Here is a 19,767-nt window from a genome sequence, read left to right as displayed (position 1 = left end):
AGGAGGGGAAAGACAAAAACACCACCTCACGAGCTGAGATAAATGCCATTTAATAGAACAATATCAAAAAGGGAAAATAACAGTAATAATAACAATAATAATAATGACACGAGTCACTCTCACCACCCTGTGAATTGGCACTGTCCTGAGCAGTGACTGCAAGTACCCGCCCCCCACTAACCCCGTTTAAATACTGAGCATGACGTCTATCCTATGGAATATTCCGTTGGCCATTCCGTTGTTCTATGGGAAGCTGAAAAAAAGCCCTTCAAAACTATAAACTTGCCTGGCAACAACTAAATCAATATGCGTTATTGACATTCCTTTCATAGCAATTCTGAAACACAACAACCACCAGTTTTCTTAAACTTCTTCCTAGAAAATACCAAGGCTCTCAATTAGCTTTCCTAACAGTGCCACCAAGTGACGGGCCAGGGGAGGAGGCCACGTCCCCCTGTCGCAAATCCTGGTTTAGGATCCTGCCGGCTACACCAATTTGTCGTGATTTAGATCACTTAAAGAACCACTGTCAAAGGTATTAGCAAAAGTGGTTTTAATATGATGTTGTAAAAATGTGACTTAACAATGTTCGACGGCAAGGTTCACTCTATTACTGCACGGCACAATGATTCAAAACTACCAAGACACAAATCAAAGTTGCCAAGTCACAAATAAATCCTTCTCATTCCCGTAAAACGCAGGCATCAACATTGACAGTTTGCCACGTGTTCCCGTTTTGTTGGACCTGTACTCTATGTTCTAATGGATAGAGGACACTCCCATTGTGATTTAATCCCAGTGCAGTGGTTGGGTATATGGTGTATACCAAAGTATTGTGTATTGTTAGAACAAAAGCTTTGCTGTTGGTGGGGTCACAAGTGAAATTAACTAGATGCCACCAAGATTGGAAATCCCTTTTGAATTAAGTCGTATTATCCCAAATTACCTTTCGAATCTCAGTGGCAAGGTGCTCTCATCGCCTTCATTGCTGCCACAGTAGATTGCACCCATAACTGAGCCTGGATGTAGCCAAGAGCTAGAGAGACATTATTCTGGGCAATGACAAATGCGTCTACAATTAGTTGGTGGTTTTTCTCATCAATTCTTTCCCACCTAGGCAATATATCAGCTAAAAGCCATTGACTAGTTCCCAGTGCTTTCAAAGAAGATTGTAATGGGTGTTCTAGTTTATGCAAATCACTTGTTGCCAAGCTTATTTTGTTTGCTAAAACTCCAATGTCTATGCTGTTTCACACTCCTAGTCCTGCCCCCAGGATGCCAGTCACATCTCTCCTTGATCGTTTTGGAGGGGCATGGGTTCACCCGCACAACCATCCTGTATGAGATGTATTCAGGAATGGTGAGCGGGTAGGTTGAACTGCAGAGACATTAACCTGCATTGATAGTTCCACTGTTTTCTGGGACCATGATGGATTATCATAGAATCACAGAATGGTTCGGGTTGGAAGGGACCTTAAAGATCATCTAGTTCCAACCCCCCTGCCATGGGCAGGGACACCTCCCACTAGACCAGGCTGCTCAAAGCCCCATCCAGCCTGGCCTTGAACACTTCCAGGGATGGGGCAGCCACAGCTTCCCTGGGCAACCTGTGCCAGTGCCTCACCATCCTCATAGTGAAAAATTTCTTCTTGATATCTAATGCAAATCTACTCTCTTCCAGTTGTAAGCCATTACCCCTCATCCTATCACTACATGCCATTGTAAAAAGTCCCTCTCCAGCTTTTTTGTAGGCCGCCTTCAGACACTGGAGGGTTGCTGCTGGCCCATGTATTTGATGGCATAGGCTCCGATTTTAGAAATGGGTAGGTGTGTGGTTTGGCCGGCGGCGTGGGCAGCAGGGCCGGGAGTAGATGGCTGGGCAGCAGGGGTACCTGTTGGGGAGGTGTGAGGTCTGGGACAGCTGACAGCATGATCCGGAGGAATGCCGTGCCCCAGCGGGATGCCGTGCCCCGGCGGCACAGGGCGCTGTGGGGACCGGGCCGCCTTCCCGGGGAGCGCCCCCGAGGGCCGGCTCCGCAGCCCGGGCCGGGGACGGATCGGCGGGATCTGGGCTTGGCAGTGCCCGGCTGTGCGCCCGTGAGCCCGCTCCTCCTCCAGACACAGCGAAAACACAAATATTAAAAAATAAAAAAATAACGGTATTTATTAAAATGGAGTCCTGGGCAGGGCCCGCGCGCTCTGCCGCGACCCGCCCGGCGCCTAACGGTCGCTAACGGCCCCAACGTACGCCCCTGAGAGCGACGGAGGAAAGGGGCCCGGCGGCCCCCCCCAACATGCGGAGGGCGCGGTGCCTGGCGGGCGGGCGGCCGGGGCCCAGCGGCTGGGGGCGGTGGGCCCCGGGGGGGTGGGGAAAGGCGTGGGGAGCCGGCCCCGAGCGGCCCCGCCCGGGGGCTGGAAGGGCCGCGCACGGAGCACTTTCTGCGTCGGGCGAGCCGCGCGTCTATGGTGCTGGAGGACCGCATGCCTGCGGCGGGCGTGGCCCCGCAGGCGCTGGGCGGGCGGCGGCCCTGCTGACGGTCCCGCTCCTGCTGTGGGTGTCGGCGCGGCGAGCACCATGCTGGCCACCCGGTAAGGCTGCCAGCGGCAGTAGGGCCGTGTGGGGGGTCGGATAGACGGCCGGACGGCCGGCGGAGACCCGCTCCCTGAGGGGAGGAGATGGCGGTTCCTCCTCGCCGTGCCAGGGCCCCGCCCGGGGGTGCCGGGCCCCGAGCCTCGCCCTGCCTGCCCGCCCGCCCGCTGCCGTGGGGGGCTCGGCCCCGTGGTCGGCGGGTCCATGCCGGGGCGTGGTACCCCAAAAACTTCCGGCAGCGCGGCTTGGGGGCGATGGCGCCCGGCCCTGTCGGTGCCGGCCCCTCCGTGTGGGGAGCGGCTGGCGCCTCGCTGGGCGCCTCCGCATGGCACTGGGCTCGGTGAAGCCCTGCGGGGGTGCAGGCAGGGCTGCGTGGGGGGTCGGGTGCTGGCTGTGCTGTGAGGCATGAATTGGGTGCAGGAGCTGCACCAGTTTTAGAGAGCTTTCACCATTACCATTCATGTCATCTCTGGTAAGATGAGATACTCTGCTGGCATGTCAGGGTGGAGTTTTTTGTGTGTGTCCCCTTTTACTCTCTTGACTAATCCTAGTATGCTTGCAGGCAAAGGAAGCTTGTGTGTACATGATACATATGTGTAGATATGTACATGAAGAGTATATACGTAGAGTTGTATACGTGGCCCTACTTCTCTGCTGGTGCCTGGGGATTTGCCTCTTTTTTTCGGGGGAAACACCTGCCTCAGCTGGAGGAAATTAAGCGACAGGCAACCCATGTGCCTTGTCAGGACAGTGCTGTGAACTGTCATGAGGGGTTTTAGTCCTGCTGACCCTCTGTGTATTTTTGTGTTACCACAGTTTTGCTTGCCTGGAGGAGCCGCACTCGGTATTACCCGCTTGATGACTTACTGAATTGTTGGGTGGCTTACATTCTCTGAAGGATTTCACGCTTGTCCCTTCTTGCTGAACAGCTAAGCAGGTTATACCCTGCACTTTAGACTTGTTCTGAGTTGCAACAGTGCTAAGCTGTGGAGGAGAAGATCAGGTTTAGCTGAAGGGGACTGTGCATCTTCCACTGCCATGCACACCAGACAAGTGCAGGAGAAGTGTATGGTTAGGGTCATGGATGATTTTCTAGATTCACACAGCCTTTGACTTTATTAGGGTGTCTACAGGCTAAAAGCTGGTGTTTGGTCTAAGCTGATTGTCCCAGGGCATCTGAATAGTCAGTGAAGAGAACAGCTACTACCAGCGAACCATTCTTCCTTCCTGTTTTCAGATAAGGACAGGTATCCTTTAGAATTTCAGCGGGCTTGAACTGTTGTACTAATTGTATCTGGTTCTAAAAATCAGACTAAAAATGAGGGGGGTTTCTGAAGTAATCAGTGCCATTCCAAAGATAAATTCTAAGTCATTTTCATGTTTAATGACACTAAATTCTTCTGCTCTGCCTATAGATTGTGCACCATGAGGAAGCTTCCTTCTGTTCTGGCTAGGACACTCGCTTCTGTGACCAGTGGCTCGTCAATGCTTCCAGACATGTCTGAAGGTAAAAAACTTGGTTGTACTTCGGAACATTTAGAAATGTTTCTAAGGAGTTTATTCTTTCAGGTGGTGGCCCTTCATGTGTTAATATGGTTTGGCTAATGGGCATGCCCTTGAGTGTTAGCTCATGGTGTAAGTGTTTAGTAAGTAGCAGAAAATCACTGTATGTGTTTGGGGATTAATGGCAACAAATATGCATAACCATGGAAGCTGCAGATTGTCCTGGTTTGAGGGGCTCATCTGGTTCTTTAGTCTTAGAAGAGCGTGTGAGTCTTTCATAGAGGGACGACTACTTCTCAAGTTGTCTACAGATAGGTACTACAGCAACTGGAGAGAACGGCCAAGAACTAGAGGAACTGAGTGTAAATAATGTCTTACAGAACTTTTAATGTGTTTGTACTGTTCATTTCATAAACTTGAAGAAATCTTTTAATCAGATCAGCAGCATTGCCTCATGAAAATTCCTTTTACAGAAGCTTTAAAAAAAAGTTTTCTTGCATTCTAATCCCATGTAATGAGAACAGGGGAGTAGGAGCCAGGTACGAGTAACTCCATCATGGAGTTTTGCTTGTTTCTGAGATCTTCTTTTCCCCTCTGTTCTCTAAATAGAAACCCCGGGTTATCCAGTAAAAGAGAAAACAAAGGTTATTGGTTGTTAGAGAACTTTTTTCATTATTGTTAATAAATAGTAATTTGGGAGGTTAAAGGAGAGAAGCAAAGATATAGAATATTGCATACTTGCAAATATTACCCTGCTTTTTTAGTTGGATATTTCATAATGATACCACCTAGAAGGCCAATAAAAACAGTAAAGCAGTGAGGCCATCCTGACTTTGCCTGTGAATTGTTTATGAGGAATACTGATATTTTTTGGACTATAATAACTAAATATTTGAGATCTGGTTACAAAATGTTAATGTTTAAATAATGTTATACAAACTTTTTCTGACATGTAAACTAGTTTCGTTTTGTTTGGTATCCATGCTTTCACAAAACACCAAATACTTATTCTTACTAGCTTTTCACATGCCACCTCCCAACTTTGGGTCCTGGTTGTGAATGCCCTCACTTGGAATCATAGCATAGTTTGGGTTGGAAGGGACATCTTGTCCAACCCCCCCTGCAATGAGCAGGGACATCTTCAACTAGATCAGGTTGCTCAGATTCCCATCCAACCTGACCTTGAATGTTTCCAGGGATGGGGTATCTACCACCTCTCTGGGCAACCTCTTCCAGTGTTTCACCTTCCTTATAGTAAAAAGTTTCTTCCTTATATCTAGTCTGAATCTACCCTTTTTTAGTTTAAAACCGTTACCCCTTGTCTTGTCGCAACAGGCCCTGCTAAAAGTTTGTCCCCAGCTTTCTTATAGGCCCCTAAAGGTACCTAAAGGGGTACTGAAAGGATGCAATAGTGTCTCCCTAGAGCCTTCTCTTCTCCAGGCTGAACAGCCCCAACTTTCTCAGCCTGTCCTCACAGGAGAGGTGCTCCAGCCCTCTGACCATTTTTCTGACCCTCCTCTGGACCAGCTTCAACATGTCCATGTCCTTCCTGTGCTGAGGGCTCCAGAGCTGGACGCAGTACTCCTGGTGGGGTCTCACCAGAGCAGAGCAGAGGGGGAGAATCACCTCCCTCCACCTGCTGGCCACTTCTTCCATGGTTCTCCCAAATGCTACAACAAGCAGGACTTTGGAATTTTCCTCTGAGATAACTCTCATCCTGCTTCCTAAAAAATGGTCTAGATGTTTTTTCCAAAGTTAATAGTGCTTGTCAACAGTACACGGTAGCACCAAGTTTGAAAGCCAGATTGGAATTACACCACAAGCAAATACTACGGGGACCCAATAGACAGAGGAACTGGAAAGCTGGCTTTGACGCAAAGGACTAACTCAATTGAAAACACAAAGATACTGATTGTAAATCAGGCAAGGACAGGTTGCCTATAGTTGCTTACTAAAATGGTAACATGTAAATGGTACTCAAGCAGGTAGAATGATCAGGTAACCCCTTAGTAGATGTAATTTGCATTGTTTCTTTTAATTGTTAATCTAACCTGTGTTTTCCACTCCACAGGACACTTACCCATTCATGTGAATAATGGTGTGTTGTGGTAATCTGTACATATTTTAATATTTGCTATAACACTAAACTTACTCAGCTATTCTTTTTCCTTACTTCAGCATTCATGAAGAATGAAATGCTATTCTTCTTCTCTGTTGACTTCCTTAAAGCCTTCAGTGAATGGCTCCGATCTTATTTGTGGCAATATTGTTGTACTAGAACTCTGTCAGCACACTGTGGTGTGCTGGGTAACGCATTTCTAAGAGGCTTGTGGGATACAAAATCTCTTGCATAGCAACTGCTGAAGTACTTAGCTTCATTTCAGACACTGGAATTCTGCATTTTTCAGTGAAGCCCGAACCAAGCTCTGTACCAAAACTGATGGTAAAATACATCCTAGTGGTCTATCTGAACCTGGACACAGCCTGGGGAGGCACTGGCGCAAGGGAGCGTGGATCTCATTGACAGCAATGAGTGCAGTGACCTTGTCCAGCAGCCCTCATGTCCATCATCACAGCACAGTGCAAATAAATTCAGACCCTGCTGCTCTGGCATTAATGATCCACTTACCACAGTTTAGGAGATACTGTGAAATACGCAACATGATAATGGTGGATAAACCCCATTTGCTGTAATAGTTTTGCACATCTAAGACATTTGCCAAATAAGAAAGAGAAAGAGTTTATGGATTTTTATGCTTAATTACTTACTTAAATTTCTGTTGTAAGATAACTAATATCTAGAAGAGCAATATAGTTTTCCCGGGGGAAAAAAAAAGAGGAAAAACTATGTACTTATGAGCCTGTAAAATGGTCTACGTTTATCTTGGCAACAATTTAGAAACACTTTTACACTCTGTCCCTTTTATTGTTAAAATAAAAATCGTGTGATCTCAGCTTGGCAAATGTTTACGTGTATGCCTAAAATTGAAATCAGAAGTATTAAATGGGACTAATAATGTACATACATGTTTGCAGGTTTGGATCCGAGATTTTTTTCAGAGCTTTTTACCTCTTTAGAGTTGAAAAGGAAGATAAACTTGGTTCAAACAAAGTGCTGTTTATTCCCCCTCCATCCCGGCACAGTCTGCACACTGTTGAAAAATAGAGGTTTTGTGTTCTAGAAGCTGTAACGGTGTTTCTGTTAACACTGTGTTTATCAAATGCATGCTATGGCAGCTTCACAGGTGGAGTGTGAGTAACAGGAAAGTAGTACCTATTCTGTAAACAAGCCCAGTGCTTCTTAAGAAAAAATGAATCAAAAAAAAAAAAACCTCTAAGATTTTCAATCAATTTCTTTTGCTGAAATTTTTTTGTTCTTAGAAAAAGTAGTGAAACTCTTCTAATTTCAAATCATGTTTTTCGCCTAATTTCCTAAAGAAATGAGGCCTGAGCAATCTGGTTTTGTCTCTGTCTGCCTATCTTGCCTACTTTTTCTTCCAGAATCTTTCATTGCTTGATGTCAGCTAAAATAGATTGAGCGCAAATCTCAGAGAGCGCCGTGTTTCCACAAGCTTTGTGAAGATTGGCTTCCGAATCGGAGGTTCATTAGGGTCCCAGAGCTAGTGGTGGGGTCAGCCATGGACCATGGTGTTTGCTGGGAGTTGGTGAGTGACTGGGATCTATGTGCTGGCCGGCAGTCAGCCTCGCGTAACTCTAGGCTAACTGCAGCTGGTGCTTATCTGGAGGGCAGGCAAAATAGAAGCGGGCTGGGGGGGCGTAGGGATGGGAGTTGAGGCTGTTGGAGGGGAAGGAATAAGAAAGGGGGCGTTAGGGGTGGTGGAGTTGTGGAGGATTTAGGCAGGAAAGCAGCAGAAACTGAAGTGAACGTATTCAAGGGAAGAGGGGGGCAGAGCCAGGTGGATCTGACTGAGAGGGGTGTGTGATTACCTAGGCAATCAGGCTCTGCTTGCTCCAGGGTTCATAGGACAGCTTGCTGATCACTGTGAATACTCTTGACTGGTCATTTAGCTTGAAAAGTGCCAAGCCTGATGATGTTTAATGACCTAAAAGTATAACGGATCAGCTCGTGGGTCACCAGCAGCCCTTTTTCTGTTTCACTGTGAAATTCTGGATTTTTTTTGGTAGCCTTTCCTTGATGTGTCCCTAACTATTTTGTCTTAATATTTGAACTCACTTGTGTAAAAATCTTTGTAAATAAGCAAGGAATCCTACTATACAAATTCTCAACTTTCTTCTGTTCTGAGAGAGTGGGAAGTGTTGCTGCTTGTTTTCGGATGTGTCCAAATAGCACACATTCATCTGACTAACAGTGAAAGAGTAGTTTGATAGATTTGACGGGACCTTAGCACATTTAATAGCCTCATCAAAGGAGGGAGCAGAAAAACTGCTTTTGCAGCTTATTCTTGAAATTTAGGAAAAACTTGTGCAGAACTGGCATTAACTCTGATAGTGCAAATAGTGCTGGAAGCTATTTTATAGGACTGTCCTCAGTGTCTTAACACTGTGTTCTTAGAGGCTGCTAATAATTTAGGCTATCAAACCCTGCGGGCAGCAGCCAGTCTGCTGACATTACCTGCCTTCATGGGTGGGACTAATTAAAAAGTATTCTCTTCATTCCCTCTCTCCGAGCTGTACCATTCCTTTTTATGTTCTTTTATGATTTTCTGGTCTGTGTTATCTCAACAGTTTGTTTATGTTTAGGCTGAAATATTTTCACATCAAAATTCCTCAATCTGATCTTGATCTGATGTTTTTTTCAGTTGTTAATTAGCGTTGCAGGTGCTTGATTGCATTAACAAACACTCAAGATGCAGTCTTTGTTGGCTGTACATAATAAGCTACGGAATCATGTTACTCAACCCATTATTGTGATATGCCTACTAACAGCATCAGTGAATTTGGCCAAACTTTTCTTTCTAGGCTGCTATTTGCATGAATTTGCTTAATTTTCCTGTTCTGGGATGAGGATTGTGCCTCGTAGCACCAGGCAACCTCACATTCATCACGTGCAGAACTAAGCTTGATTTGCTTTGATTTTTTTGTTTTTTTCAGTGCGGAGCAGATTGAGGGATATAGTGGGAGCATCTACCAACTGGAGGTACAGTGTACATTAAATTTACTTTATTTGTGAAATGCAGAGAGAACTCGGGGTTGAGGTAGTGATGTTAGCTTGCTGACTGGGGAAGTAAAAAAGATCCAGCTGAAAACTAATGCAAACAAGGTTTCTGAATTATTACTTTGTGGATCACAAACTTCTTAGGTTTCTCTGGCAGAAGATCTTTATCACCAAAGGAATGAAATGCGTGATCTCGATGCTTCCAAGAATCTCACATTAGCTTTGTATCTGATGGAAGTTTAAGAGCTAGAGTCTAACTGAAAATGTTATGTTGCTGTTACCTCTTGATTCATCTGTTGGTGGATTACCTGCATGGTGGATTTGTCCTGCACTGGATTCAGAGGCAGCTGAGCTGGTTCAACATGAAGCAGGCTGCATTATGGGTGGCCTGGTAGCACCCATGTCACTTCGGAAAATTGTCAGCATGAGGTCTGTGTCTCCTTAGTCAGGAGCATCTTGGGCATTTTTTTTTCTCCGCTGTAACTTAATTTTGGATTAATTTACGTACAGTTTAAATCATTCATGTTTTGGCTTTATGCTGGTTTCCTTCCTCCCCCTCCATTACATTCAATAAGCCAGAGTTGACTATAATCCTCTACTGTTAACAATTCTGAATAAGTCAGTATAGCAGTCTGGGGAAATTACATATTGCCCTTTGGTTGGTCTCATATTTATTGTATTGATTGTTGATTTTCTTATGGCTGTGTTTGCTGAGCTCTTATTTCACACTGTGCACTGATGGGGAAGGGGAGAGGCTTGTCAGAGTGGAGTGTCTGATGCGTCCAGGCCTTCTGATTAGGTTTGTCTAAACAGATTATAGGCACGCTAAAGAAAATGCCTGAATCTGGGAAGCTGATTTGTGCATAGTAATATTAGTATGTAAGTGTGAGGGGGCTTGAAATTTTTGGTAGGTCAGCTGAAAAGGGCTCTAGAAATTGATTTTTTTAAAAAAAAACCTTTCCTGCAGCCCAGAATGGCTGTGGAGGAAGTACGCCGTATGGAAATACCATCTGAGGATTGAGTTTTGAGAGGTCAAGTCTTGTCTTCCATACGTTTCTTTTTCCGCACTGTCCCCACCATGTAGAGAGAGCAGACTGAAGCCAGGATCACCACAGCAGTGGTTTTTTTAGATAGGTATGTCTCTTGTGCTGTGTAAAATACAGCAGAAATGATTTGCAGGGTACTATATGATTCAACCACCATGAAGAAGTAAAGCCAGGGAGCCCTTAGCTGGAAGTACTTGAGAGTGACAGGCTTGATACGGGGAGGTTTGGAGGACATGGATCACGTAGCCTTTGAGATTCCATTTTTAAAATGGAGCGGCAAAGAGTTGATACACGTGGAGACTGAACAGCCAGTGCTTTAATCAAGTTAGACCACAGAATGCCTAAAGAGGACAAACGTAAGAAAACAGCTTGATGGGGGTCCCAAAATGAGAACTAGGGGAGGACTGATATGCATATGTCTGCATTGCTGGGAGAGGGAAGAGATGCATGGTGGAGGAACACCTTTGGCCATTAGTTATGCTAAAAGGAAACTTTGGTTCATGATTTCTCTTGTAAAGGCCAGTGGCATTTTGAATTAGAAAGAAATATTTTGCTTGTGTATTTATTCTGGTTTTGAACTTAAAGTGTAATTAAAACTTCTAATGTGTTCATTGCGAATTACAGTCTAGGTAGAGTTGTAGCCGTTTGAGAAACAAATAATGTCATTTCTGAGAGTGTTTAGGGCAGGCATTAGTTAATATTTGGATTAAGTATTGTTACTGTATGACTGGTACTGCAGTGTGTAACAGTACTTGTATGTTGAAAAATGTTATTACCTTGAGCCCAACGTTTCCATATAATGAAGAGTACATTCTGAAGCCGAAGTCAAGAAGGGTTCTGCTGCTGACCTCAGAGGAGCCAGGATGAGACTGGTGAAAACAGAACATAGCTGAATTTTTAGTTTGGTTTCTGTGTGTTTGTAGATAAATTTCTGATTTACTCTCTGATTAATTTCTCTTGAACCTTTCACTGAAAGATGTTGGAAAAAAATCTTTTAAAATGCATAAAGGTGCATTATCTTGGACATTGCGTCTTTCCTAACTCATCTAGTATATATTCTATTTTGATGCAGTGGCATAACTTCAAACATTAATCCTCTGGAGGAGTTGTTATCTTTCTATTTTCTCTGAACTCTGCAGTAGTCATGTTGCCTAGATGAGGTAAACCATACCTCATATTTAAAACAAACAAACAACTAGCTGAAATTTTCTGCTAGACTTTTGCTCTCTTTGATCATGGGTTATGCATATTTCCCCCAAAATTATTAAACAGAGGAGAGGGAATATAAATGTGTTGAACCATGACTGCTTTGTACCTCTCCTCTCCCAAAAATAAAACTCAAGCCAAGAAAGCCTTCGTCTTAAATGGCTAATACCCATAGTTCATCCGAAGTCAAAACTTAAATTTTCTTTTTGGTGAAAAGGTTCTTTCTGTTGTTTTCTCTCTCTCTCCCTTTCTCTCTCTCTCTCTCCCTTTCTCTCTCTCTCTCTCCCTTTCTCTCTCTCTCTCTCCCTTTCTCTCTCTCTCTCTCCCTTTCTCTCTTTTTTTTTTTTTAATTGGTTTTGTTAAACACAACAGCACTTGTATCTCAGCAATGCAGCATGCAATACTGGATGAATGGCACATATCCACAAATTTAAAATTAAGTTTGGTTACTTAGTGTTTTATGCCTTGTCTTGCTCTATGAAATGGATTCATAGTTTTGCATACTCTTTGTCTTTATACTGAAACTGCTGCATGTTTAACCCTTAGGTTTTTAATGCTTTGTTATTGATTTTAGGGATGTTACAAAATAGTTGCTTTGTTCAGTCAGGTTGCGCTTTTCAGGAGAGGAAACTTCGCAGGAACAAGTAAGAGCAAACCTTTGGCAGGGTTGTTCTGTCTTGGAGATATTTGTGGGAGGAACCAACATGGTAGATCAGGAAAAAAAAGTGACAATAGGTTGGCCCTTACTCCCTTGTGAGAGTTGCAACCCCTCTGACTTGGTGGTGCTGGAAAAGCAGCTCTGAAGGGGTAGTGCTCCCTTTTCTGTTTTGTTTCTTTCCATAATTTTCCTGTATAGTCATAAGACAACCAGGTAGGAAGAGAGGGGGGAAATAGATTCATCTTCCCTTTCTTTTAGTTTGCTGATCTAGTGTATGCTGCATGAACTGATGCTGTAAAGGGAGAAATCACCTGTGGATGATAGCAAGTCCTAGCAGATTAATTCTCTCTGTTGTCATTGCTAACCAGCACCATACATCCGTTTTCCTTCTTGGGAGAGATCGTAAATATATAGTCAGTCCTTTAAAATTGGCACTGCAGAAGGAGTTGTGATATAAGTAGCTATGGAAGACACGAATATGCACAAAACCTCATATGTTAAATTATGTCTGATTTGTTCTTTTCAAGGGGAACCATTTTGGTAGCATTCAGAATTAGATAAATGTTGTTCATCTCTTTAGTGCAAAGTATGTGCTTGCCACACGTACACAAAACTGTTTAAAACTTTTCTGCAGTAGCCTTGCTTAGATTGCGTGCATTTAACTTTCTTTTCAAGGCACGCTTACTGTGTCTTGCTGTTTTTACTGCTTTTTTATTTTCATTTTGATGATCTTCAGTGTGACATCTTTTAGCTGGGGTTGCAGTTCTGTTGTCATGCTCCAGACATAGTGGTTCTTTTTTTTTCTTCCCAGGGATCATGTGCAAGCAATGCAAGAAAGAAAAGCTCTCCATACTTTACTGGCAAAACGGCAGGAAGATCTCCCTCCTAGGAGAATGAAAGATAGCTACTTGGAAGTTATTCTGCCTCTAGGAAGTCAACCTGAAATAAGAGAAAAGTATCTGAATGTACACAACAGTGTAAGGTAACAAAGCACATACAGGAAAGTGTTAACTTTCATTTACTGTGAATGCTGGTAGTTAATTATCACCCTCCACTGTATCTTACAGGTTTGGAAGGATACTTGAAGATCTTGACAGTTTAGGAGGTATGTATCTATGCTCTTGTAAAGTATGCACAAGTAATGCAGACAAAGTGAGTTTGAGTACTGTTGAGTGCTGTTTGGTATAATACAGTGTGACCTCAGAGAGGGAATCACATCAATACAGTATCTCGAAGGGGAAGGAAAAAAAGAAAAGATACTGATGCTGAAAGAGAAAAAAGGGTGATAAAGAACAGACAGAAGCAGAATTGCTCAGCTTCAGCTTCTTGCCTCTGCCAATTTTGTAAAGGACCAGCTACAAGAATAATTTACTGAGAAACGATCCTAGGTTATGAATCTGCATTGAGTGTTAAATCAGAGAAAATTTGCCGAGAGTACTACTTCAAATTAAAACATACGATTTTTCTCTTAAAATAACCTCCACAAAACAACACACAAAACCCAACAGATAGTAAGTTGCAAATATTTTGATCTTCTCCTTGGGAAGAAGAGCATGTAGGGGGAAAGGATGGAATGTATCCATTGAGAACAAATGAAAAACACTTGGTATAAATTCTTGGGTTCTGTCTCCGAATTGATGTTAAGAGTAAAAACAACTCAGTTATTTCTTGAGTTAGATTTCTTATTTTTTTCATGATTTGCATTTATTCATGATCTTTACAAGTTCAAGATCTTTGACTTTTGTTTTGCAGATAAACTAGTTGCTAGGTTGTTAATAAAACTTGGAGATGCTTGTCTCTTAAAGTGTCACCAGGTGACCTCCTCCTTCATCAAAGTTCTGTAGCTGATTGGGAGTGTTTTGATGGAGGTTTTTGACAAAGAATAATTAAGGGGAAGTTCTGAGTAGAACAGGTATTTTGGCAGAAAAGAAAAACATTCTATGGGTCCAGACAAATAAAATTGAGGAAGGCAGAGAAACAAGTGAATGCATGTCACCTGTCTATCAAGGAGACACAAAATAGCTAGATGATTTATATTTCTTTCTGGGATGTGGAAGATAGTGGCTTCAGTACCTGTCCTGAATGAGAAAAGGAGACTTGAAACTATTGGCTACCCTCCATTGGTAGATGAGGTGAGCCTATTTTTCATTCTGTGCCATGCTTATTTTCCCTGGAAATCTGTGAAGATCTTGGGTTTTTCCTATCTTTGTCTTGTTTGTAGTCATACAGGGCTTTAGTCAGCTCCACTGGGGATGTATTGTTTTGGGTTAATTGAGATTCTGTCCCAATTACACAATATTCAGGACGTGGGTCAGCAGTTTTCACAGGAAAATGTACCGTTTCATCCTGCCTCCAGTGATGCATAAAGGTCTGATTGACTTCTAGTATTTTGTCTTTGACAATAGGATTCTGATAAATCCCATTCAGACTCTTACTAATCGTATCGATGTCATGACTTGATAGGCATAACCGTTTTTGGAATTGTGACTTTAGGAATTTTAAGGGAAAAAAGTCTTAGATTACCTGGAAGTACAGAGATATTCTTTCTCTCTTATCTCATTAAGTACAGACTTTTGATTATGGAAGTCTGTGTTGAGTGAAAATCATCTGAGTACTAGAAAAAAGGTCTTTGCAGCCTCGTGTTACTCTGGAGTCTGTTTACTTGAATGTGCTCTTCTGAGCAGAGCTAATTAATTTAAATAGTGGTTTGGCTAGTAGTAATTACAGTGTGATAAATACCTCTGACTATGCTTTTATGCCTGTAAGGCACAGTTTATCTAATCTGTACCTCTTTAAAGAATTGGTGTTTGAAAATAAGTCCCCAGATAGCATGTGTCCTTGGACAACCTGCATGAAATCAAAACAGGAGGCAGAAAGGATCTGAGACGGTGGGATGCAGGGGTAAAGGGAATAGATTAAGTGGTATTCAAAGTAGAGAAGCAATGGGTTGATTTAAAGTCCAGCCCAGAAGGCCAATCGCATCCTGGGTTGCATCAAAAGAACCGTGGCCAGCAGATCCAGAGAGGTGATTCTCCCCCTCTACTCTGCTCTCGTGAGACCCCCGCCCCCGGAGTACTGTGTCCAGCTCTGGAACCCTCAGCACAAGAAGGACATGGACCTGTTGGAGCGGGTTCAGAGGAGGGACACGAAGATGATCCAAGGGCTGGAGCACCTCTCCTTATGAAGAATGCTGGAAGAGCTGGGGTTGTTCAGCCTGGAGAAGAGAAGGCTCCGAGGAGACCTTATAGCGGCCCTTCAGCACCTGAAGGGGGCCTGCAGGAAAGCTGTGGAGGGGCTGTTTGCAAGGGCGTGTAGCGATAGGACGAGGGGCAATGGTTATAAACTGGAGCAAGGTAGGTTTAGATTAGACATTAAGATGAAGTTCTTTATAATGAGGGTGGTGAGACACTGGAACAGGTTGCCCAGAGGTGGTGGAGGCCCCATCCCTGGAGACATTCAAGGCCAGGCTTGATGAGGCGCTGAGCAGCCTGATCTAGTTAAAGATGTCCCTGCTTACTGCAGGGGGTTGGACTAGATGGCCTTTAAAGGTTCCTTCCAACCCAACACGTTCTATGATTCTGTGAAAGTGCTCAGCTAAATTTCTCTTTGTGGTAAGTAAACATGCTTATAGCTGAGATAGCGGTCCAGTCACTGTTTTCTTTATAGGAATCCTATGAGTTACATACATGAAAATGTGGAATTTGTGTGCACTCCTACAATAGGATACTTTAGTTTTGTAGTTACTTCTCATGCTTCACAAAGATGGCTTTGATCTGCTCCACTAATTTTTTTGTTAAACTATAGGACAACTGAGAGCTGACTCCCACTTTTCATGTCTCCACAGTTCTAATTTGCTACACTCATACCAAGCAGGAAATGCAGCCAAGGTCTCCATTATCAATAGTTACAGCTCTGGTGGATAAAATCAGTAAGTGGAAATTTGATCAGTAGAAATGGTTTCATCTGTTTGTCTTACTCTTTCAGCAGTTACTGCCTTCCCATGGTTGTTATGGAGGATATCTGCTTCCCTCTCCTGTTTAGTTCACTTCATCTTGTTTTGGCTTTGAACTGCGATTACTGTGGCTTTTGTTGAAGGGGGAAGGGAAGAGGCTTTTGTAGATGCTTTTCAGCATTTTGTATTTCCATTCATTGCAAAATACTACTTTCATGCTTCCTGCACTTCTGCGTTTGGTTTTATTTTGTCATGTGAGTTTCTCAGCTTCATTATTGGACAGTGTTTGTTCTGGTGGAGCTGGACCTTGCTTATGTCACATGTTCTACTAAACACCTCTGTGGCTCTGCCATCCATCTGCCACTTGTGTGCCTGCCTCCTCCTCCTCCTGTTCTGGCTTTAGAAGTCTGATAAGGTAGAAACTGCAGGCTGGCAGTGTTGTCTGTTGCAACAGCTGTCTTTTGTGGGTTGTCTTTGTGTGTGTTGGCACTTACAGAACAGAAAAAGGTCTTAGAGAATCCAGTCTTTCTAATATTAGATGTCTCCAGTAACCTCTAATGTTTGTCTTGCAGATTTGTGCAAGAAGATTATATATCCAGACTGTGACATCAAATTCACAGGCAATGTTTCTTGGGTTGGAAGGACCTCAATGGAAGTGAAGATGCACATGCTGCAGGTTAGTTCCTGTGACAGTCATGAGGTGCTTCAGGTGAATTCTGGATGGTGACATTATCAGTCTAAATTATATTGTCTAGAATAACTGGTTTTGAAGGGCTTGGAATTGCGCTAGTGTTTCAAGACCAAGATGACTTCCAGTAGTGTAGCTGCAGCAAGATCCTCTGTTGCTCATCTTTCTGCCAAGTCCAGCATTTTGTAATTAAACCGGAACACGGTACTCCTACAGAAAAAAATAGGTGTCTGTGTTCTGTATTTTCTTAAAGAAGTTTCTCCCTGCTTTTGAAAAACTTTATTTTTCTTTTTATCTATGCATTTTATAGTTTTATAATTTTTAATATTGGTATTCAGATTCAGGATTAAATTTGCTCTCTTGTGTTCATCTTATCTGCTATGTGTAATAATTATTGTAATGAGTTATTAAATACTAAATAATAGAAAATAAATTAAGTGAAGGGTGTAACCAGGCTACGCTGTGCAGGAAGCAGAAGGAATATTAATAATTCAATTTAAAATTCCTTAGTGTTTGTATTGAATATTTAATGTCAGTTGATTTAGTTAATTGAAACATTAATTCAGTAATTTAATTATTTAGAGTAACAAAGGTATGCTATAAGTGCCTAAGTGGTATTAGTAGCTATAATTCAGATAGGTAAATATTTTTTGATTCGGTTTGTCTCCTTAAGTAAGGTCTCTGATGTAGAAGATAATGTTACACCTTTGTTGTCTGAACTCCTCCTGGTGCTGGCTTTAGCAGCAATTTAGTTTTGACAACAAATTGGTGTTTTGGAGTTTCTCAGAATAAAGGGTCAGTGGGTCCTTTTACAATGCCTGTGTCAGTTTCCTCTCGCCCCCCAGCTGAAACTGGTAGTTAATAAGCATTCCATGCTTACTGTTTACATTGCAGAGTTCCTGAAACTAGAGTTTGAGTTTGTGTTATTTTCTTCTTTGACCAATTGTGAGAGATCTTACAAGGGATGACAGAAAGTGAAAGTAAGCAACCTTAACAGTGTGATTGCATAGTCGATGTCAACTGAATAGCTTGCTAAGCACATTTTACAGTTTTAGAGTTTAAAAATATAACTGTTTCCTGTCTCTCTTAGCTACATGATGGTGATTACAGCCCTGTGTTAGATGCAACCTTTGTCATGGTGGCCCGGGATCCAGAAAATAAAAGGTAATTTGTAGGACAGGAAAATAGTCTTCAGACTCCTGCTATGGTAAAAATAGTGAACATGTCAGCTTCCTATGTATGTGTAGAAACCGTACAGTGTAGGTGATAAATAAGTCACATAGTCGTCGTTTTCTGCTGGCAAGTGTTACTTTCTTGGAGCAAGCTTCAGAGCATTGATTTCAGCAGTCAAATGATACTGGGAATTACTGTTAGTCTTGGGTTCTAACCCTTTTCTTTAAGAGATTTTCCCTGTGTTTGGCTGGCCTGATGAACATGGAGGTGAATGAGTTGGCTAAAAACCCACCTGCATGCTACAGTAGTTGTTAGAATTAATTGCTTTCCTGCCCTAAAAAAAATTAAAAGGTTGAGTCTCAATGGTTAAATAGCCTTTGAGTGAATAGTACCATTAATTCCCTAATAGACACGTGATAGGTGTCATCCAAATAACTCAGCCTAAAACTTGGTTAAGAAAGTGACATGGAACTGATAAGTATTTTCGGAGAACTAAAACAAAATTAAGTTTCTTATTTTTTTGATTTCACTCTCTCTGTACTTCCTTAGTCATTAAACCAACAGGCTGCTCAGTTTCAGTTTTGGTTTATATGACTCCAGCCCTAGAAAAAAACATTTGTATGTCTTACATCTTTCTTGTATAACCTGCAAAAGTAATAAACAATATTATATTATAAATCATATATATATATGATTATATTATATATATATACAATATGATTATATTACAAGTAGTTATCAGGTTCGTTTCCTTCAGATCTATGATATTTTTTAGAACCCATTAACATACCATACATTAAAAAAAAGCACTTGTATTTATGGTTCTCATTTTAAGGACTTACTTTGCAAAAGAACTACGTCAAATCTGTTGTAATTATACACTGGCAGATTGACTGAGGACAAGCCTGTATGGACTTGTGCAGATAGATACAAACTTCAGTGGCTGTTCTTCAAGCCAGCTGGCCACAAGCTAGCTGTGTTTTGGGAAGCATTGTGTCCATATAAGCACAGTATTTATTCTATGTGATGTAAAAATGTTATAGAGAGGTACAGGGTATGTTAGGTTGGTTAAAGTGCCACAGAAACACGGTTGTGTGGCTTTTGGATCATAACAAACTTGCATCTCAGCAGCTCGGGGCTTGGGCAGGAGACCTGATGTAGATGTGTCCTGGGCTGAGGAGAGGGAGAATGAACTCTGCAGTGCAGGAGCTGGTGTGTCTCCAAAATTCAGAGCTTTAGCAAACCAGGAAAGAGCAGTTTGTTCCAAGTGAAAGGTACTCTCTCCGTGCCTCTTGTAAAGGCTTGGGATAGAGGTGAACTGTTCAGCAAAAATAATAATTGGAAAAATAATAATTGGAAATTATGGGGAAGAATGGCTCTTGAAAATTAAGCATTTGCCTTGCCTTGTGAAAAGAAATAATTGTGTTACATAATTAGGTTAGAGTAAACTTACTTGTGCAGTAAAATAAACATACAAATTTGTACTTGAGGGCCTCATATCATCTGTGATAAGTAGTACATGTGGTAAACAGCTTTTGGCTGTTGATAAGGGTGTCATGGGAACGTGTAGATTATAAGAACACTTGCTAGCTATGGCACTGTGCTCTTTCTATTCCAGGAGGAATGATACTGTTCAAGTTTTATGTATCTCTTTTAGACTATCCCAAGATCATCACATCTTCATTTGCTGAGTTTCTAAGCAGCTTTCTGCTTGAATAATCTTCATTATAAACTATGGGTACAGTTTTAACTCTTTAAGAAGCATAGATGCATTCCTTACTCTTTCTCAATTATACTGGATAGTGGTTGGATCA

The 19,767-nt window shown here is 42.4% G+C and overlaps 1 protein-coding gene across 7 annotated transcripts in view; it reads left to right on the top strand.

Annotated features, from left to right (window-relative positions):
* Positions 1-2,401: 2,401 nt before the first annotated feature.
* ACOT9 (acyl-CoA thioesterase 9) overlaps positions 2,402-19,767 on the top strand; it is a 31,227-nt gene continuing 13,861 nt past the window's right edge. For 3 of the 7 annotated variants that reach the window (XR_010072171.1, XR_010072170.1, XM_063343127.1), the window contains exons 1-9: positions 2,403-2,589; positions 4,006-4,097; positions 6,165-6,191; positions 9,167-9,212; positions 12,952-13,122; positions 13,208-13,245; positions 15,985-16,068; positions 16,665-16,768; positions 17,871-17,944. Coding sequence is in view for 5 of the 7 variants with exons in the window: in XM_063343127.1 (XP_063199197.1) it covers positions 2,576-2,589; positions 4,006-4,097; positions 6,165-6,191; positions 9,167-9,212; positions 12,952-13,122; positions 13,208-13,245; positions 15,985-16,068; positions 16,665-16,768; positions 17,871-17,944 (650 nt within the window). In the remaining 2 variants the exon portion in view is untranslated. Of the gene's footprint in view, positions 2,590-2,844; positions 3,063-4,005; positions 4,098-6,164; positions 6,192-7,594; positions 7,759-9,166; positions 9,213-12,951; positions 13,123-13,207; positions 13,246-15,984; positions 16,069-16,664; positions 16,769-17,870; positions 17,945-19,767 lie in introns of those variants that run through there. The other 4 variants (XM_063343162.1, XM_063343143.1, XM_063343152.1 and 1 more) reach the window with 4 other exon arrangements.

This window comes from Chroicocephalus ridibundus, chromosome 1 (genome assembly GCF_963924245.1).
Source record: "Chroicocephalus ridibundus chromosome 1, bChrRid1.1, whole genome shotgun sequence".
NCBI lineage: Eukaryota > Metazoa > Chordata > Aves > Charadriiformes > Laridae > Chroicocephalus > Chroicocephalus ridibundus.
Note: the sequence above shows the minus strand (reverse complement) of the source record. Positions and strands in the feature narration are given on the sequence as shown.